This window comes from Manduca sexta, chromosome 6 (assembly GCF_014839805.1).
Source record: "Manduca sexta isolate Smith_Timp_Sample1 chromosome 6, JHU_Msex_v1.0, whole genome shotgun sequence".
In the NCBI taxonomy this organism is placed as follows: Eukaryota; Metazoa; Arthropoda; class Insecta; order Lepidoptera; family Sphingidae; genus Manduca; species Manduca sexta.
The window spans coordinates 10,714,130-10,737,421 of NC_051120.1; the positions used below are offsets into that span (position 1 = coordinate 10,714,130).

The window sequence follows — 23,292 nt, forward strand, 5'->3', positions numbered from 1 at the left end:
CAGTCTGTCGTGTTAGCTAGTAAGTAAATAAATATTGACTTGTTCTGGAGTGGAACGGGCTGATGATGACGATTGATTTCTTTAATTTTGTAACAGTAACATAATACTTATACTTTTCTTGGAATTTTACTGGTGGTGGAGGTGGTAGAGTCTACCTGGGTAGGTACCACCGCAATGTCTGTTTCTGCAATCAAGCAGAAGTGTGTACTGTGTAGTCACTGTTGCGTTCCGGTTTGATAGACATTGTAGCCAGTGTAACTACTGGACATAAGACTTAACATATCATGTCTCAGGATGGAATTAAATAAATGACGAGCGCAGTAGAATACCAAACAATATTTTGTAATTCAGGGTGTTGGATAGTGTTACTACTGCTTATGAGCGGTCGTGTCGCTTACCATCTGGCGAACGGCAAGCTCGTCTCGTCATTCAAAGCATAAGAAAACGAGAATATTCATTAAATATCGATCAGTTCCCATCTACCCTCCAATACAATGTTAAGCCTAAAAGGAATATCAAATTCGAATATCGTTGTTTCTACCCAAAAGCCAAACAAAACTGCGACGAATGCTTGTAAAAATAAAAATCACGATTGAAAACTCGTATTGTAATGAAAATATCCGGACAATTATTTGTTTCTGTAGCGGATCAAAGGTGGACCGGTTGATTGATTTAGCGAATTTATTTATTTTTTTCTTCACGGTTTTACTAAACTGAGTATAGATACGACGATATGCGATGGATGTCATTGTAACGGCTCAGAAAGTTCGGTAAATCAAACGTTAATTCCACTGTTAATCAATATATTATTACACTTAAAATCGTAATAATAATATAAAATATAAGAAATATACCCCCGACTCTCACTTTCCGTAAAAATGATTCTCACTTGGTTTAGGCCCGTGAGTCTCATTTAAAACCGAATAATAATTTCTTCGAGAAAACATTAAGTTTTAAATAAAATATAACAAATATCAGCCCTGTATTATATACCAGCCCACTGCTGAGCACGGGCCTCCTCTACTACTGAGAATTAGGCTTAACTCCATCACGCCGGCCTAGTGCGGCTTGGTAGACATTACACAGCATTAAAATTCCTATAGAGAACTTCTCAAGGTATGCAGGTTTCCTCACAAAGATTTCCTTCACCGCTAAAGCAAGCGAATTCACAAAGAATACACATATAATTTTTGAAAAGTCAGAGATGCTAGTCCTTGGGTTTTGAACCTGCGAACATTCGACTCGGCAGTCCATTGCAAACCCAACTAGGCTATCGCCGCTTCTTAAATTTCTTAAAATCATAGTTCACAATTATTATTAACAGTTTGTCACTTCATACTTAGCGAGGTGGAATACCAAACAATACTTTGTTATTCAAGGTCTCAGTGTACTGTAGGCGATCGACAAGCTCGTCTCGTCATTCAAAGCAATAAAAAAATATCACTTTGCCTATGTTTCCCATACGTACCACCTAAACCCTAACCCCAACTTCATCATACATGGCAGAACTCCAAAACCAACACAGCCACAATAATATGTGCGATGGCAAACTTGGTGTATTGGAATTAGCGAAGTACGTGATAATCCGTACAGAACTGTAGGTGCCCTAAAATGACTGAGAGATGAGTTATTGTCCCCCGGAGACGTGTTTGGAGTTCTGCACTGTATTTCAACATAGGTTTATTGTGAAGGGTATGTTTCGTACTAACTATGCCTAAAACATCGTCTGTGGTCTAACCATCTTATTTCATATACTCATATATACTTGTCGAGTCTTTGAACTAAGTCAAAATTATGATTTCTTATGTTTACACGAATGTTGGACATTAAAATAAAATATTTTTTCGGATTTTATCGCGGTTTTAGTTTTCTCCCGACGTTTCGAAGGCTTTGCAGCCTTCGTAGGCACGAGGGGGACTGAGGTGTTGGTCATCCGTAAAGTCAAAGTTACAATATCTAACTACATTTTACAATTATACAACTTTATAATTTTTAGCTGTTGGTGGCCCGATCTTCGCAGAATGAGCTCACAGTGTCTTGAAGTCTGGCAGCCGGTCTTTTGGGTGCCAATTTAATTAAACTGCAATATTTAAAACCGCGATGAACTCCGAAAAATAGTTTAATGTGAAATCAAAATTTTCAAAAAATGATTTTTCTTCCTATTATGCCTAGCGTTTCCCAGATATTTTCCAAAAATATTTAATGCACAAACACTTCTATATTTACCATTATCGTATGTATTTTTTTACATGGTTTTAATATCGGGGTTTTGTATCATTAGCAGAAATGACAACCCCGTCGTAACTTGTTACAATGTAAATACATTTCATTAAATAGCATAGTCTTAATTTAGACAGGTATTAATAAATAATTCGACTCTTGGTATGTTTATGAATTATGATGCCTTCGTGGCGTAATTGACAGTACGACTGCGTGTTGAGGACTCAGATATAATTGCCGATTGACTTAAAAAAATTCGGGTGGGGATGTTAGTATTTGAAGGTACTCACCGTCTGGCGCGGTATGGTCGCTCTGCCGTGCTGAAACAAGAAACAAAATAAGTATGCACTTTCCGATAAATAACTAAATAAATTAATTACACGTGTAGCTATATTACGCTGTCCTAGTGCGGATTGGTAAACTTTACACATCCTCAAAATTCCTATAGAAATTTTCTCAGGTATGTAGGTTTCCTAACGATGTTTTCCTTCACCGTTAAAGCAAATCTAATTCACAAAGAATACCCACATCATTTTAGAAAAGTCAGAGGCGTGTGCTTGGGTTTTGAACCTGCGGACATTCGTCTCGGCAGTCCGTTTCACAACCAACCAGACTATCGTCGTTAAAGAACCTCTACTATACTCAAATAGTCCATTAGAGCAATAAGGTAAATTGATACAATGATTAATAACGTTTGTTGGGAATGGGACAAACTAAAACAGATTTCTGGGAACTTCATATATGGCCTTAAAGTTTGTTTCTTAGTATCACTGTTATTTGCGGGAATAATAAGCGTAGTAACGACAAAGATATATGAAGCATGAGTTTAGAAGGGTAAACTCTAAAGAATTACCCCCTTATTCATAGACGTTATTTATCTAAGGACAGCGCATTGCTGTGATAACAAATCTGTTTCTCAGTGCTGACGACATGGCAGCCTTCGCAGTGCGTAGATAGAGCGCCGTTGTGATTAGCTAATATTGAGATACAACTTGAATCTAGTTGGCTGTCAGATAAGATAAGATAACAAAGCTGGGCAAACAGCAAGCTGTTAGATAAACGAAGCTGAGAAACATATTTGTTATCACAGCAATGCTCCGTCCTTAGATAAATAACGTCTATGAATAAGGGGGTTAATTTATACTGGTAATATTAATTCAAAATTATTGCTGAACGCGGATATTTTCGGAAGTTATTATTTATGAGTGCCATGAAATGACTTTATGCAAGTTGATTTATGTGCAGAAACTCCATAACCCCATCACTTTGCCCAAAAAAAGAATAAAATGTTTCAAAACTGTGATAAATAACATGTTTTTTGAAAAAAATAGCTTTGGCGGTTTTAAGTTAAATTTATTATTTCTTAACAAAGCAAAGTCATCCATGCTGCAGACTTATTAGTCAACAGCGAGAATATACCTTTAGGGTTTTCGAAGGTAAGTAAAGCCAATCCGCACTAGGCCAGCGTGGCTTAAACCCTCTTAATAAGAGAAAAGGCTCGTGCTCAGCAATTAATAGTATATAATGTAATGCTGGTATTATTATAAGAACCAGCCGAACCAGGATATCAGTTCTCCACAATTTGTTTTGTTTCTTGCAAGTTTTGTTTTTTTTTTTTCTTAAAAGAATCTTGAAGACTTGCCAAACTTTACCGCTCGTTATTATAAAATGTTCCACTGCTGATCCTGGCTTACAGGAGTTTCTTGAGTTGATTTTTTTATTTAAATTAAACTAGTTTACGGATTTTATCGCGGTTTTTTTTTTTTTTTTTAGTGGAGGACAGGAAAATTTTGACGAATCTCGAGCGAATGGTATAGTGGGGGGTGTAAGGGTGGGAAAGTCTGATCTCATTGGTATTTTATTGCCTTAGGCATACGAGCTAATGGCTAACCTGAAAGTAAGTGGCTACCGATGCTCGTGGACGTTAACAATGCTAGAGGCGCAACAAAAAAAAATATATTAGTAAAAAAGTTGAAATCAGGAAATATCAGGTTCCTTTCTGATTGCGAAGCGAAGATTGCGTTGAAAGGGTGTCTTTTCCTGTAATCTCTATTTCTTTCTTTTAGTTCAGCATTGCATCCATATTTCTTTTGCTGTTACAACTAACTAGCTCGCTTCGCAGTCTTATATGAGAGTAGCGTATACAAATGATAAAAAAAGTCTGTATGCTCAGCGTATTTAAATTTACAAAAAAGTCTCCTAAAAAACACAAAGTCGTAACGCTCATAGATTAGAATACTTTATGATATCATACTTTATGTAAAATTTCCTTTACATTTTCAAGAGTTGTCAAGAAGTTTTTTATGTCTCTTAGAATTTCGTTGCAAATTATACATCAGTTCACAAAAGGGTTTTAATTTTGTGAGACGCAATGTCTGAAACTCTCAAATTGCCAAGTTTTTGTGGATATTACAGGCAGTCGTTTTAGAGGGATGACGTCGGACGATCTGATATAAATTGTCACTGTATAGTCTATGCCTATAACTCGCCAGGCGTAATTTTATTGAGCCCTTTCTATACCATACGTTAGACATCAAATGTTATTTCACAATGGTCAGTAGTCGTCTTCAATACTTAGGTAGGTTTTTCTGACACCATTTGCTTCGAACTAGTTTCTTCTCAGTAGTTGTCTTCAATATTTAGGTAGGTTTTTCTGACACCATTTGCTTCGAACTAGTTTCTTCTCAGTAGTTGTCTTCAATATTTAGGTGGCTTTTTCTGACTCAATTTGCTACGAACTGGTTTTGAGGACTCTGAAGTGATGCAGGCGTCTGATCTTAAAAAATGGGCTTATTGATCTTTTTTGCTTAAAATTGTCTTTTGCACCATACATAAAAGTAGGATAGAAAGAAACAGTTAGATAAGCTTTAATATCTTTCAAATCTTCAATGCTTAGCAGCAAAACAAAGCATTTGTAACATAAAATTATCACACTATCTCCACTGTTGCGTTCATCCATATTGTCAGTCATTCTGTCCAAATAACAATTCGGACCGCACCGAGATTTCGTAGTCATTTTATTTGACAAAAAATAGCTCGTAAATCCCTGCCGGCCCCCGGACGGCGTGATGAAACATTTAGTATTCAGAGGGGACGCTGGCGGTAACGACAAGTCCTCTTACTGCTACAGAATTATTTATTTTATTCCAATATCGTATTGGGGATAGAAAAAGGTATTCCGCGCCTCACGCACTCTAATCTGATTTACAGCAGGCTCTTAATATAAAATGTGTTTGGATAACTCATTGTGCTTTTGTGTAGTAATTTAAGAAAGTTAAAAGTGAATGATATATTCTAAGTTTTTCTACAGCTTTACTGCAGTCTCTTGTCCGTTCTTTTCTGGTGAGAACTGTTGTTTAGTGGAAGAGTTAATAATAGAACCTAAATAATGTATATCATTTTACAGGTCCATATAACTTATTTCATTACATAATAATATACGGCGCTAAAAAAAAATAAAAATGTTTGTTTCAGACAGTAGGGTGGCATGTCAAAGACCAAAACAATATCACGTTATTTTACATTATAACTATTAAGATATGTATTTATTATGTAAAAGTACCCTTTATAATTACGATATGGATAGCGACTACTGTGTACCCGAAAAACATCCTGCCACGGTGGGTCGTTGCCGCAATTTTGTGTCCAGTGTCTGGTGCAACAGTTACGCGTCTACGCGGAGGATGACCGTTATTTTTGAGCGGCCATAATTAGCCATACCCACGTCCTGATACCTTTAAATATACCTAAAGTTTTTGTATAGATTTCAACAAGGCTAATAGATATAAAATACAGTGATATACAAAGAGGTCTAAGATTATATAGAAGGAACATTGGCAACATTGTCAAACAAAAAAATTTGCGCTCATGCAATAGTTACGCGATCTACCGAGAAATAACAAAAGACCAATATAAATATTTCGTATTTTTTCCATATCATGATTTGCACGATTTTTAGGCACATATTAATAGATTTTCTGTAAATATGGTATTTTCTTAATAATACCTACGGATGTTGTGACATTTTGTCACACGACATTTTAAATAAGACAACGAGTTATTACCAATTGGTAACAACTTTTGGAGCACAAATTGATTGCTGATGTCCAGTCTATAACTAACTATACTTTTTAATATCTGGATCTATACTATGGTGCTATGGTACATAAAAAATATAGGCTCTCGCAACGTATTGCGACTACCAAAGAATTCACATTCGTTTGAGTGTGGAATCAAATAGCGCGCTATATCGAACCCCTATAAAGGGACTGCGAACATCTCTGTTAAAAGTATTGCGTATAGTATCTGCCTAGTATTAGAACTGGCCTGTTATGTACTGCATGAATGGGTTCGCGGTATTAGGTTTAGACAAATTGAGAATCCTGTGGAAACAATGACGGCAACGTATTAAGTATTATACTATTATTAACTACTATTATATATTATTAACGTATGGCATTAAGTCCGCCTGTATACTTTTGTATATAAAGTGCTAAATAAATAAATAAATTCCAATATTTAATTTCCATACAAAATTACGTCGTCAGATGCGGCAACTTAATTGCTTAACTGGATTAGTTGTTAATAAGCTTAGTTGCAGCAACTTTAGATGTAATTTGTGTCTGCGCAGCGTGTAATTTGCAAAGCAATCCGCCATTTTTCCCGCTAAACAGCAGGGTGTAAGTACTGTTGTGTTCCAGGTTAAAGACAACAAAGGCATTAGACTTAATATCTCAGGATTTTTATTTTGACCGGGCGTGACAAAGTGACACCAATACATCTGATGGTAAATGGAGTAGGATCCAATAGAATTTCGACTGCAAGAGATGATTACCCCTCTGCAGTCTCAGTCGCAGTTGTCCTAGTGTGAATTGGCAGACTTCTCATATACTGCAAATACTTGAACAATTTCTCTGGCATGCAGATTCCCTCACGATGTTTTCCTTCACCTTTAAAAACACACATCACGCATTTATCCCCGAAGGGGTATGCAGAGGCGCAACCGGTGTACCCACTATTCGCCAAGTTTGTTTCGTCCCATATGATAGGGGGGCGAGCCTATCGCCATATCGGGCATAAATTCCAGACACCGTAACGTAACTAACGAAATGTGAATATAGCTTAATGCCCTTTTAAATAACTACGCAATAAAAATACATCTAAACATTAAAAAAACTATGAATATCGCAAAATTCCTTTGCATATATTGTCGACTTTAACTCAACGGTTTTAAAATTCAAATTTACAATCACAATTGGGTCAGCGTCCACAGAATTGTACACACGTCCCTGAGGATTAGAGAACATGAAAAAGAACCATAAAGTTAAGGCCACAAGCTCCCAAACTTTTGATAGATAAATGTTTAAGTGGTTTTTATTTGGACTCACGGGGCAAGCTTAGAACATGTTATATTCAGGGGACTAATAAAATAAACATAACCAAACATCTCCCGTTTTTTCAATCCTTCTATCTACTTTTTTAATAATACAAATAATATATTTTAATTTTGAAATATTTGGATCATTATAAATGTATTAGAAGTAAACGTAGTACGTGCAAAATCGCTTTAGATTATAATTAATGTGAAGACATGAATTTTACTGCCATATAAAACTAAGATGTTTGTTTAATAAGGAAAAATTAATTCCTTCGTAACGTAATTTTTTAAAAGTTTTTTCATTATATACGGGCATCTCAAAGCGACTTCACTACACTTTGCACCTAATGGTAAAGGGAATAGAGTCTAGATAGAGTAATAACTGACGAAAGATGATTATCACTCGGCAGTCAACACAATTATGCCGGCCTATTTGAACCAGATATACACAAGCTGATCCTGGAACGCGATACTCTTAAGAGGGCCACTATGACGGGTTTTAACACCTTATGCTTTGTGATCGCTATCTCAGGGGGTTTAAAATATATCTTTAACCTAAAATGGGATTTTATACCATAATACAAGCCCCAAGAATCATATAAACTTCTTTACCTACCCCAACGCCCCCCAACGGTTCAATTTGAGAACCGCTGCCCGAAACATTACGCGAACCCAGAGACTGTGAACAAATGTTTAAATTTAAACATATAAAGTCGTCGACAATCGCGCGGCACGTAAGGCGCGCCACACACGGGCTCCCCATACGGTTGGTTTATGACATAATGCGTATTTCATACGAGGCTCGGTGTGTGGAGTGCCTCTATTATGTAGGGTAGGTGCGTACTTGGTTTTTACGAGGTCGTTTTAGTTTTGCATTAACTTTGGAAGGATTGGTTGTTACGGCTTGATTAACATTGGAAGGTCGAATTCTGAGAACTATAAACTTGGTACAGTGAAACGTGGTTCTAGGATGTATGGAAATATAGGTTAGTACTTATTACAAGCAAATATCTTTCGGAAATAATGCAACATTTAGAGAGAAACTTTCAATATCCTTCTTCTCCCTGCAGTCACATTAAAAAACCCTGCAGACTTCATCGAGTTCCCGAGAGATATTCGCATTTACCATTATCCCTTTTTGAACTCCAGCCCAGCTAAAAAGATGGAAGAATTGCATCCAAACGAAGTCTAGCATCGATAGCTATTACAGCGTTTCACCAGTTTACGTATCAGAAACTAATCTAAAGAAAAGGCCGTATCAAAGCAAACGCGGCGTTTGATGTATCGCTTGTAAATGGAAGCCTTTGGGACGATTTTATCGACATAATTTGCTGAAGATATTCGAAAATACGTGCTTCCCTTTGCGATCCGTCGATATCCCGTGTCAAACACTACCGCCTTTAGGAAATTTTGCGTTTATTTACGTATTTTATGAGATATTCTTTGGCATAATAACGGTTTTAAATTGATGATTTTTTGTTTTTATGTTATCCTGGTACTACAAAGTGGGTTTGATAGTAAATATAGAAAAAAAAACATGATATTGAATAAAAATTGGGTTGGTTTCTTCAAACGAATCGTGATGTTTCAATTGCAAAACAAACTTAGTTGCCATAACAAAAAAGCAGCAATAGCCCAGTTGGGACACGAACGGACTACCGAGACAAATGTCCGCAGGTTCAAATCCCAAGGACACATCTCTGACTTTTCTATAGTTATGTGTGTATTCTTTGTGAATTATTATCGCTTGCTTTAACGGTCAAGGAATACACCATGAGGAAACCAGCATACTTAAAAAATTCTCTAACAATTTTCAGGGTATGTGAAGTCTGCCAATCCGCACTAGGCCAGCGTCATGAACCTTTTACCTAAGTCCTCTCAGTAGTAAGGAAGCCCGTGCCCAGCAGTAGGACAGTATATAATGCAGGGCTGGTGTTATTATTGGCATAACAGGAATCAGTTCCCGGTATGACCATAAGCTCAAGTGTCGACTCTATAACATCACGAAGCAAAAGTGTGATTAGTGGATAGTGGGAACAGCAGTGGTATATAATACAGGGCTATTGTTGTTATTACTACAATAGAAATCAGTACCTGGTTTGACCATGAGTTCGTGTCTCGACCTTATAACATCATAAAGCAGAAATTGAGTTTAGCGGATAGTGGATGCGGGTGCATTAGTAGCGCCTCTAGCTTTCTCCTTTCCATTGTCCTCCAAATTAGGGTCGTTTTATCTAACATGTTACACAAATGATAGCTTAGATTTTATCACCGGCTCTTTGACGTCCACTTCTCTGAAAAATCTATACCTGGATCATGGTAAAACCACAAACCTATTATATCTGTTAGGCTTTTAGTGTCTTATCGTTTTATTTTTATTGCTTTTTTTCTTTTATTTTGAATATAAATTTATTTTAAAATATTATAGTCTAAAATATAATATACTAGCTTTTGCCCGCGGCTCCGCCCGCGTTATAAAGTTTTTCAGGCTAAAGTTTTCCGTTATAAAAGTAGTAGTTTCCCGGGAGCCTATGTTCTTCTCAGGGTCTCAAACTGTCTTCATACCAAATTTCATCTTAATACGTTGGATAGTTTTTGAGTTTAACACGTTCAGGCAGACAGATGTAGCGGGGGACTTTGTTTTATAATATATTTTTATAACTTTTTAAGAGGAACAATCCCGTCACACATCATTGTTGCATAACTTTAACCGTTTACGCAGCGCACGCAACGGAAGCTCTCAAAACTAATAATTTTTCCACGTTTTTGCAACATGTTTCATAACTGCTCCGCTCCTATTGGTCATAGCGTGATAATATATAGCCTATAACACTCCAGGGGCAAAGGGCTATCCAACACAAAAAGATTTTTTCAGTTCAAACCGGTAGTTCCTGAGATTAGCCGTTACTGCTCCGCTCATATTGGTCATAGCGTGATGATATATAGCCTATAGCGCTCCACAAATAAAGAGCTATGCAACACAAAACGAATTTTTCAGTCGAAACCGGTAGTTCCTGAGATTAGCCATTACTGCTCCGCTCCTATTGGGTATAGCGTGATGATATATAGCTTATAGCACTCCACGAATAAAGGGCTATCCAACGCAAAAAGATTTTTTTCTGTTTGGACCAGTAGCTCCTGAGATTAGCGCGTTCAAACAAACAAACAAACTCTTCAGCTTTATATAATAGTATAGATAAAAATGATCCTTATTTCCCTTGATCACGCCAACACGCGTGAACGGCTGGACCGATTTCACAATTTTTTTTTGTTGTGTTTGTTATTGTTAGGAGAAGGTTCTGATGAAAGAAAAAATCATAAAATTGTGCGGAAAATTAGAAAATTTAAGAAAACGTAACGAAAATATTAATTTTATATAACTGTCAATTGTTTGAAATAACTGTCAGCGATTGACAGAATGCGCGCTACAAATTCATAGTTAAGACGGGACAACGTCTGTCGGGTCAACTTGTAAGGTATAATTTCTGTTCATTTTTATAATTTATGTTTAGTGTGAGTTACCGCAATAAACGTATTTTCTTTCTTTCTTTCTTACAAAAAGTGTTGCTCATCCCGGACTTCGAACCCTAGAATAATGCATCTCTACTCAAGTATATAAAATTATTTATAACCATGTTTAGTTACATCGTTTCAACGGTAAATGTTCTGTAAGATACTGAAAGCTATTATTCAGCTTCAGTTTCAGGTATGAAGAAATCCTTTGTGTAAAATCGCTGTCTTTTCCAGACAGTTACCAATACGTACAAATATATTAGTAGCTGTTCCCGCGATTTCCCCCGCAAAAATCAGTGTGTCAGAATTTTTTTCCCGCGTAAATCCCGACCCACGAGATTTTCTACTACCACGCGACCTCTTCAACATTAATCGTTATATTTCCGGCAATATACATTAAACCACAATGTACTATTAACCTAAACCTTCCTCAAGAATTGCGCTATCTTTTAGTAAAAACCGTACAAAAATCCGTTCAGTAGATTTTGAGAAGATCGATCACATACAGACAAACAGTGTTTGAGGACTTTGTTTTATAATATGTATAGATATATATGTTCTACTAATACGGGGTAATTTTGACAGTAACAGACAGATCGGTAACAAAGGCAGAACTAGTGCAACCCTCTGCGACGTGTCTATTTCGTCCCGTCATGCGATATGAGGCGATACTATCGTCATATCGGGCAAGAATTCCAAATCCTTGCAAAAGAACACCGATTCCTGCCTACGATGATTCGCGAGGATATAAAAATTAAAAAACTTCCGAATTTCAATAGAGATGGTCGGAAGCTTGCACAAGCCTGGGATCCAGTTCTACATTTAATTGAATCGGAACGCAAAAGATCGGCTGCCAGACTTCAACACACACTGCAAGCTCATTCTGCGTAGATCGGACCACCAACAGCTAAAATTTAAAAAGTTGTAGAATTGTAAAATGTAAGTAGACATTGTAACTTTGACTTTGCTTTTAAGGTGTTGGTCATCCACACCTTAATCCACCCCGAGACCACGTCGGGAGAAAATTGTAATATAAAAAACTACGATTAAATCGGTAAAATAGTTTTATTTTAATGTCTAACATTTGCGTAAACATAAAAAATCATTATACAAATTCCAGACTCCAAGTTAATACTGTGCAGAACCCAACATCACTCTAACAACCCAGGATTCCAACCTGAGATCGCACAGCGGAAGTCGTACCGCGCACGCAATAAATATATTACCTATATTTATTCTTGGTGCTTCCATCCACAAGCGATCTATTGCTCATCACTCAGTGGTATAAAAGTGTTAATTACTCTGTCTCGGTGGCGTAGTTGTAATTGTACATGGTACAAGTACTACTACCGCGCTGAGGTCCTGGGTTCGAATCCCGGGTCGGGCCAAATAATTGTGACTGGGTTTTTCCATCTTAAAAATTACTCAGTTGCAGCTCGGAGTCATGAAGTTGGCGGTGTGATACCCCCGTGCCTCGGAAAGCACGTAAAGCCGTTGGTCCTGCGCCTGATCTCTCTCCGGTAGTGTCAGATTGCCGTCTCACCGAACTATGAGAGTAAAGGAACAGAGAGTGCACCTGTGTATTGCGCACACACTTGTGCACTATAATATATCCTGCGTACCTGGCTCCGTTGAAATTGACCGCCGTGGTCGAAATTCGGCTAGGAGGGATCCATTCATTCAATTTATTTAATTAAGGGCTAAAGTTGCACGCTCTTAATACACACTAATACTATCAAATAAATATTTACTGCTTTAAAACAGCTATCTAAGAACATTAGAGAAAAAAATTACAATATTCTAATCCTGGAACGCATAAAACTACACGAGAATTAACTTAATGGGTAACAAAAACTCAGAGTGGATTCAAACAGAACAGTTTTAAGACTTCGCTAATAGGTTAATAAAAGTAACTACTTAAGATTTTATTTAATTACTTTCACTTAATAATGTAGCGTTAATTTATTTGTTTACAATTCCTTCCCGCGACTTCGTTTGGGTGGATTTGGATACATTTTGACTTATTGAATTTTTACTATGATATAATTCTCTCTAAGCTAAAAAATCTAATCGTAAGTTTTGAACATAATAAATATTAATTAATAAAAAAATAATTATACAAGCCCTAATGCCACTATTAATACTTAAAGATACTTTGCCGAAGCGGCAACATCACACTTACAGTGAGAAATATACTAACACACACGCCATATTCGCACTAAACAACAAAATTATTGAAAAATCAGAAAAGTAAAACTGAATTTTATGGTGAAATTTAATTATTCATGGATGATTTTCGGCAGAATGTAAAAGAAAAAACAAGTATGTGGTTTCATTTATTAACGCAATGTCAATATGATCCTGTATAGTACATAATATGTATATATAGATGTCCTGTATAGTTTAGTAAGGTTTTAATTGACAAAACATGCAGAAGTTGACATCCCCAAGCTATTTTATCGCGTAAATCCGCAGAAGCTTGCGGCGAATCGCATGTATGTAGAAGTAATATTGCCGCGAGCTTATAGACATCTGGAAGTTCTCGCGCAATATACAACTGCGAAAACTTGTAAGTCGAAACAGCATTACATAATAATTTCTTATGTTTCCGCAAATGTTAGACATTGGAATTAATCTATTTTTCGGATTTGATCGTGATTTTTAATAATTTTCTCTTTACATTTCAAAGACTACAACCGTAATGGTTACGGTGGGACTGAGGTGGTCTTCAAAGTTATGTTTTTAAAAAATCGCAATAAAATCCGTAAATTTTCATTCCATAGCACAATTAAATAGCTATTTACGACGTTTTATTATGTTCATTTCCATTTTCACCCCATTTAATCCCGTTTACATCATTGTACGCCGATACGCCGTAACATTAACACGATCCCATCAAAATTTCCAATATAGCGTTAGTAGTATCAAATCTAAGCACAAATAGGTTGCAATATTAAATTTATGCAAAACGCCTAAACCGAGTGTGCGAATAACGCGCCTGTCCGAAAGCGTTCGGCGGCTCATCTGCATAATACTCACATTTCTAAAACTAAAATGGTTCACTGTATATTGATTTATTATTAAGGATCACGTGGTTTTAGACTTACAAAAGTGACCGACGTCAATTCAAATTTTGCTGGTGATAGGATATATAAGCTTAAGTGGAGATGGGCATGACACTTGGCTAGACGGGGCGACGGCAGGAGGTCCAAGGCAACCACCGAATGGTATCTAAGAAACGGGCAAAGGAGTAAAGTGTATATCCTAAAGGTGTTAAAGCCCGTCACAGCATAGTTCCGTCCGTGTGTGTTAAATAAAATAAATAAATATCTATATCTAAATATATAATTATTTATCACTTATAATACATAACACCATAACCGAAGGAGTAGTAAATGATGTAATAACAGCACCCACATTTCGTAACAACAAAAATACAGTGAAGTAATCGGGCTTTATTAGTATAGAAATACTTACTTTTAAATATCATTAATTATCTACATCCCAAACCGGTCCCTATTGCGCTCAATAGGGGAGGCCTATGTCCAGCAATGGACGATTCCCGGCTGAAATAATGATGATAATAATCTATATCCCAATACGAATGTACATCACGCCTTTATCCCCGATGTAGGAGGTAGCCAAAGGTACAACTAGGATACCCACTTTTTGCCAAATGTATTTCGTTCCATGATCTGATAGGGGGAGAACCTATTACCATACCAGATTCATGCTCACTATGATGAGCAGCGACACCCTAATATCTCTGCCCGACAAGGGATTTGAAATGAAATAATTAATTTGAACCTGTAAAATGTTAAACATTATTTAGATTCCGTTAATATTGACTCTACCATCAGTTAGAAAAGCAGTTCTCACCAAAGAAGAAAGGGCTAGAAACTCTAATATTTTTTTAAACCCAGGACCTCAGAACTCAGTCGTACCGTAACTGCACCACCGAGCCAGTCATTTACATTACTAAGATAATAGTAAAAGCTTCCTTACAACTATAATATTCCACAGATAACAAGTGTCCGATAACAGCTGACACATTGACGCCGGCGCAGTAATGAACGAACGGGGAACTCCCCAGAGAGCCGTCCCAGCTTCGAACTCAGAGTAGAGATTTCGCTTTAAGACGACGGATTCTAATTAACTTAAATCGTTTATGTAAAATGTAGAACTAGTGAGTTGAGTGGGATTTGCTGCCGAGTTATATTAATGGTTGGCAAATGTGTCTATGCGGTGCCCAAGAAAAGGATTTACAATTTTCCAGCTTTCGTACAATCTGGTATATGCCGTCTAAGTTCTGGCTAGGCACTGACTTAGTCTATTTTTACCGCTAAGCAAAAGTCAAGTACTGTTAAAGCTGGCTTGTACAATGGCGTACTAAATAAATTTAGCGCTAAACATATTAAAACCTCATGCTGTATCGTAAAATATATTTAGATTCTGAAATAAAAATAATAATTATACTTTTTTTTAATAATATTATTGATATTGTAACTTTGACTTTTCGGACGACCAACACTTTCCTCCCCCGTGACCACGAAGTCTACAGTCTCCGAAACGTCGGGCGAAAATAGTAACATTAAAACTACGATAAGATCCGGAAATAGTTTTATTTTAATGTCCAATATTCTCGTAAATATAGAAATTAATATTTAACCTTATTCTTGATATTTTGTTGTTGTGCAAGGCTTATAACTCATTCTGTCGATCGCAATACATTACAATTCCTATTTATTAGTACGGTCAATCGTAACTTCAGGCGACTTGTCCATCTCACAAAGAAGTCCCTTACGATCCCGAAATCCGACACGACAGCCTATCAAGGTCCCGCAGGAATTACCGCACACCCACCATCCGCAATGAATACTAAGCGATGTAACTTTGAGAACAAAAGTTGGCATAACTCTTTACCAAGTTTTATGTGAGAGTAAATTTTTTTGTTAGATCGTGGTATTGCTCAACTCTTTATATAACTCAGGGTTTCATACGTAATTAATGTATAAGACGGTTAAAACTAAACGCACTGTTTTGTTTACCACTTATTTAGGAGTTTGACTTTTTTTGGTCGCCCTATATTTTATTCTATGATTAACTTGTACTCAGACATAAGACGGTAAAACAGGCAAAGAATTTTAATAATAGTAGATATTAAACTAAAGCTATGAGTTGCTACAATACCAAAGTAATTTACGAAGAAGTAATATCTTATTATAAATGCGAAATAAACTCTTTGTTTGTAACGCGTTCACGGTAGAACCATTGAACCGATTTCGATGATATGTCCTATGGAGGTAGTTTGACACTATAGGAGAGTCATATACCGATTAACTTCTTTACGCGAGCAGAGCCAGGAGCAAAAGTCAGTGTTTTTATATACACTCACCATATTTAGAGGATAACCTATTGATTGTGTCTTAAAAAATGCTTGTACGATTCCTTTACTCTTTATGTTACTACTTAATTGTCGTCCTATATAAAGAGAAAATAATAAAAAAATCAGTACATAACATTAACAGTTACTATTATTAAACAAACTGGCCATTCATATTTTCGATACAAATGCTCTCTGTGCGTTTTCATTGCGCACATTTACATGTAAGAAAGTATACAGTCCTTGTACCTTTTATAAAATATGTCCATCATATAAATTCTAAAACAGAAGACAATGAGAAATCTGGTAAAAAATATTATACAAGTTATAAGCAATTGAAATAAGGTAGTAGGGGTGAGTGTAAAGAAAAAAGGGACGAAATACTTGCATGTGACGTCAGTGGGCATTACGCTGCGTGCGAAAGAAAGAGATGGAGCGATATCACCACTCCTGCACGTAGTAATATTTGAAGTTTGAATTACTGCCTCATTACTTATCGAATTTTAATGTTGTTTTCACAGAAGGATTTCTTTTCTGTACTAATTGCTGTTACGTATTTAAAAATTATTATTAATTATTAGCTACAGTACTTGTCTGCCCTTTTTAGCTATAATGATTACTATAAGTGAAGGCTTGTTATGGGCTATCAGTCAACTAGCTTAGTGTTATTTAGGTTTGTATAACTGTAAGTCTTCCATAAATAAATTAATTAATTATTTAAAAATGCACAAAGTCAAACATAGTCAAATACCTTATTATAGCGGCCTACAACACATCCACGTCAACTTAAAAACCTTAATACATTTAACGTTTAATTTAAAGGCACAGTTGTGTGTTACAGTCAAAGGCGGTAATCGGTTTGCGTTTGGACTGGCCATATAGACAAAAGCACTTGGAAGCGTACTGCGAGCTGTTTGTATGCTCGGTTTTGTCAATGTAATTTTAGTCGTAAAGTTTAACTTGATGGCACTAGATTGCTAAGGTCATGAGATCGTTGGTTCGAATTTTAGAACGGGCAATCAAAATTTGAGTGCTTGTTTGGAAAATTATATGCGTTAAGGTCCTCTGACTGGAAATAAAATTGGAGAATTGTGAGGTTTAGGACTTTTTGTAAGGTCAGGGGCCGATTTTGTCTATAGGACATATGTGTCTTATTGCAATTACGAGCATTTTAATCGAAAAACAGTTTTAAAAGCCATATAGCCTCAGGAAGTTAGGAGAGGCTGAACAGCGCTGCGAACTATTGTCCCGGTCAGCATTAGCTAAGGCCCTTCCTTTTGCTGTAGGTTTGTAAAATATTATGTGGGTAGGTGGACAGAAGAATAAAGTCAGTCTTGAGCACGCCGTGGTGTTTGAATAATAACCTTTACATTTGCATAGTGCCACAATGTTACTATGCTTAATAATACGGCAATAATGGGATTTTTATTTTATGTTATTTTAAAGAACATTACTTTTCAGTTCGAATATCACCTAAATGCGTAGGCTGCAAAGCTAGGTGACATCTAAAATTTGATTCAAATATTAAAAGAAATGTCTATTTCACCCGAATTTCTCGGCAAAAATAAATTTGACTAACAAAAAATTCTCCCCGTATAACACATACAAATTAAATGAGTCCGGTTATCAGAAAAGTAATTAAAATAAAACACTTCATTCGTTTTAAACGGACGTTCATTCGTTCGTTTATTCGGTAATCGTATTCCATTTGACAAACTTTTGAAAAGACTTCCAATTATCGCGTGTAATGAAGTTATTTATTGATTTACAGTTCATTATTGGCATATGTAGCCATCGATACATATTCTACGTACTAGATTTCGCGTTTCGAACATTCACTGTGTTCAACTGAATTGAACTGCAATCCAATCAAACTGACTATTATGGTCAATATTGACAGCTTGTGGTTGGGTACGGAGTGGCGCTCATGATATAAAAACTCGAGTCTAAGTGTAAACCTGGATTACAATAAAAATATTAGTCATATAAGTAAGTAAAATTATTCGTTGTACAAGTAAATAAATAGGTTATAACAGTGACGTTTGGTTGCCATTTTAGTTCAGATTTTGAACAAATAGTTTCTATGGACGTTCGTGTTTATAAAATATACGTCAATGTATGTACCTGATTTGTGAATAGAATGGACGATTTCTTGACATGTTTACATACTTATTACATTAACACTGAAGAACTTGTGAACTATTAGTCACCGTAGACAATAACACACTTGGATCGCTGCAACCGGTAACTTAGTTGCTGCTGACTATTGCTGGTGGCGGAAACTAAAACTACGTTTGCGTCACCCTTAAAGCAGTAGTATTAATCTATGTAGAAAACGCAATAATAGTTTAAAGCTGGTCTGTTTGTATCTTATAAACTTGCGACAGCAGATATTTTTTTTGGGCTGCTGCTGTTGTTATCACCAGGGTACCCTACAAACGGTGTACAGGCGATCCCCCGGCTTAGCAACCACGGCAGTCCCTAGAGGAATAAGGAAGGAATAGTTTGGAAGGAAGTGTGATGTGTAAGGTTTTATATTTTAGGAATGACATTTTTGTAAAAATTATATCAAAAAGGGGTAGTTGGATAAAAAGAAGGGTATTTATACTGGATGCATTCGGCAGATGGGTCATTCGGCGTAAGACTGCGGACAAGTTATGTACCAGAAATATAAAGTGTACCTAAGTTGGTTATAGTTCGAGTTTATACATATGTAACTAGGGATTTGTAATTGTGAAGTGATAAAAGGAAATATAAGTGAATAATAAATACAAGATATTCGAGCCTGCAGTTTAATTGGAGAGATCCCTACAGATGGGAGGAGTAGGAACGATATTAGGATGGGCATAGGGGAGAAATAAGGGAGATGTTCGTGAGCCCTTTAGACCTCAATGTGAATTGGGCAATCACGAGTTATATACACTTAACTGTGTGCCTAGGGTCGCGATAAATGTTCACTCGTGCATGGCCGTGCATTCGGTGTGGAGAACGAAAATAAAAGAATTGTCTCGGGGGGGACCGAAAATCTCTTGAACTTCACCTTCCAATTAATAGAATAAATTAAAATTCCAATTATATAATACAAAATGTTCTCCACAAAGTTGGCTGACTCAAAAACAAAACAGCCATTATGATACTTATTATTCCCAGGTCCGCGACACACGGGCAACAACAACGGATAACATTTCGCGGTCTCGGGGGTACTGTATTTTGCTATAATTGATATCTCGCGACGGTTAATGTTGAGATACATACGGTCGGTACGATCGGTCCAAAATGTTCAACTTTTTGCATAAGTGCTTTTATTAGTTTTCCCGGTAGACAACGGCAGGGCTGTGCCCCTAGTATTGCCAAGTTCATGGGTGGTGGGTGCCGCTTACAATCAGACGAACCGCTTGCTCTTTTGCCTATTTAAGCAATAAAAAAAGGAAAGTTCGGCAACCCCCTAAAACCGTTATACTAGACCGAATATATTTTTTGGGGTTATAATTGAAAGCATGAATATACAAATATATAAACATATTCAGGGGAGAGGGGGCTATTCCGTCCACAGGGGGATATCCGTCTTTTGACAATTACCGATTTTCTCATCGAAGTACAACTTTGAGACCATGTAAAAAGAACCACGAAATCCTTTAACTATATGGCTATCAAAACTGTCTTTAGATTAGAAAATCCGTAATTGCCAAAAAACGGAATAACCCTCGTGGACGGAAAAGGATCCTTGGACCTATACACAATCTTTATTGCGGTGTATAAATTATTTTTGCTTTCTAAACCGTTGTTTTTTTTTTACGAGCACGCAAATTGACCTCACTGCACCTGATGATGAGAGGTGTCGGGTCTAATAGAATGTCGACTGACGAGAAATTATTACCCCTCGGCAGTCGACACAATTCTGCCGGCCTGTTTGTGCCGGATATACACAGACTGATCCCGGAACGCGACACGCGTTAGCCACTATGGCGGGTTTTAACACCTTGCGTACGGTGGTCGCTATTCGGGCGGATATAAAATATATCTTACCACCAGCATGCAGTTGTCTGTAAGGCAACTGAAGAATTAACAATTACAGCACATTCTTCGCTATACGTACTCATAAACAGACGTAGTTGATTGTGATTTGTTTCTTAAGTTATTACTTATTCTCGGAAAAAATCCTATTAAGGTTATATTCCTAGAAAAGGCTTATTCGTACAGCCTTAATGCCACATTGGCGGGTTTAACACCTTGTGTCCATCGCTATCCGGACCGATATAAAATATATCCAACCACCAGCAAAGTTCTTAACATCTACGAAACAATACTTTTTAATACCACTGTTATTTTATTAAAAATAATATGACACACAGTCGCGGCGTGCGAATAACATTGAACCCAACCCATAAGACAGGCAATAACAATTATTTATGTCCGGAGTTTAGAAAGAGGACGGTAAGGGATAATCGTTTTATTGCTAACATTGATTCGGATTAAATTCGGGTAAACAAATGTTTCTGCAGTCAGGTTTTGTTTGGGGATTAGTTTAAAACAAATGTATGTAAAGACAATATTAAAAATGGTGGATTAGTGTATGGGTTGTGAGTATATCTTAATTTTAAGTCGATTTTTAAGTCGTAAGCGAGTCAGTTTGGGAAGACGTTAGATTATTAAGTTTTACATCACGCTTACCACCAGATAAACGACTTACTAATTCATAATTTATTTATTTATTTATTTATTTATTTATTTATTTATTTATTTATTTTAAGGACAAACAGTGGTAATTACATTAAAACAACTGAATCTTACAAACAACTAACAATATTTTAAATGCATTACCTTTAGTTGCCACGGCATGCATTGATATGTTGGAAAAAACAATTATAAAATATAAAATAAGTAACGTTAACAATCATAAAATTAAGGAACAAAAATTAAACTGTATTTAATGTTAATAGCTTATATTAAATAGGAACATAATGACCTTTACCTTCTATTTTGTAAATGATAAATTAGTTATATAATACCATCATTCAAAGCCTTCAAAACCTCAGTTTCAAAACATCTTAGTGAACTGTTGAACACGTCTATAGACTGGCCAAGAGAATTATACATCCTGGATAACCTGGATAGTACAAAGTTGTATTTAAGTTTGCTTCTAGCTTGTTGTGGATACAACAAACCCATAGGCTGTCGCGGCAAGCGACTGGGAACACGTAGTTTTATGGACTCCAGCAATAGTGGGCAATCAATATGATTTCTCAAAACTCTGAACAAGAATTTCATATCCAGAACTTTTCTCCTATCATTTAAGCTTATCATATTAAAGTAGTTGAGTCTTTCAGTATAGGAGTTGAGATTTTTGCTAGCCTTGCTATGGTAGGCGAGATGTCTCGTAAACCTTTTTTGGATACGTTCAATTCGTAATTGATGTATATTATAATGTGGTGACCAAACCACACTGCAATACTTCAAGATAGATCTGACATATGTGTTGTAAAGTACTATTTTAGTGTGTGGATTCTTGAATATTTTACCATTTCTCAACACAAAGCCAAGCATTTTGGATGCCTTATTTATAATTGTGTCTATGTGTGGGAGAAAAGTAAGTTTTGTGTCAAAGATTACTCCTAGGTCGCGTATAGTGTGGATGTCTTGCAAGGGCATATTATTTATTTTGTATACTGTAGGAAGGTTGTTATGCTTACGTGAGAATTTTATATGGTGACATTTAGTACTATTTAATGTTAAATTATTGTTAGAACACCAAACCTCTAAATTGTTTATATCAGTTTGAAGCAATATACTATCTTCTGGATTTTTTATGGCCTTGCATATTTTAAGATCATCTGCGAAAAGAAAGGCTTGACTATATTTGATTGATGATGTTATGTCATTGATAAGTACATTAAATAGCCAAGGACCTAAGTGGGATCCTTGTGGCACACCTGAATTTGCAATGTATGTAACTGACTGGTATCCTTTAATCACTACGTATTGTTGACGATTATCTAAATAAGATTTGAACCAATTTAATAGAGTCCCATAAATACCGTAATATTCTAATTTTTTGATAAGAGTATCGTGGCAAACTCTATCAAATGCTTTTGAAAAGTCGGTATAGATAGAATCTACCTGGTAACCAGCGTCAACATATTCTACAAGATAATTAGAATAAGTTACCAAGTTTGTATTGGTAGATCTGCAATCGACAAAACCATGTTGGGCGTTACAGAGATGTTGTTTGAAGTGATATTTCAAGTGGAGATATAAGAGTGACTCGAATACCTTGGCAAACACGGGTAGTATAGAGATGGGTCTGTAATTAGATATGTATTTGGGGTCTCCAGATTTAAATATAGGCACCACCTTTGCCCTTTTCCAGACTTCTGGAAACAGTCCCGTAGTTAAGGATTTATTATAAATTAAAGTAAGTGGTTGGCTCAGTGCAGATGCGCATCTTATTATAAAATATGATGGTATACCGTCGGGGCCATAACCTTTGTGTGGATCAAGTCTTTTTAAACGCCTGTTGGTTGCAGAACGTGTAATATGTATTGTGCCCAAAGTGTTTATGTCATTCGCATAGCTATCGGTGACAGCATTTGTACTAGGGGAAGTAGTGGAGTTAGTGTAGGTGAAGGAGAAATATGACGCAAACATATTGCATATACCTGTTCCCTCAGTCGCAGTTGAATTATTGAGGCTCATTTTAGATGGATAATTACTAATTGAACTGTTTTTTTGTTTCAAGAGTGTCCAAAAATACTTTGGGTTGGTACTTATACACTGTTCAATATTACGAACATAATTATTG

At 36.3% G+C, this 23,292-nt stretch overlaps 1 protein-coding gene across 2 annotated transcripts in view; it reads right to left on the minus strand.

Annotated features, from left to right (window-relative positions):
• Nucleotides 1-23,292, minus strand: part of LOC115451756 (hemicentin-2) — a 165,480-nt gene that overhangs the window by 124,587 nt on the left and 17,601 nt on the right. For both annotated transcript variants that reach the window (XM_037446238.1, XM_037446232.1), the window contains exon 3: nt 2,511-2,540. In XM_037446238.1, coding sequence (XP_037302135.1) covers nt 2,511-2,540 — 30 coding nt within the window. The remainder of the gene's footprint in view (nt 1-2,510; nt 2,541-23,292) is intronic.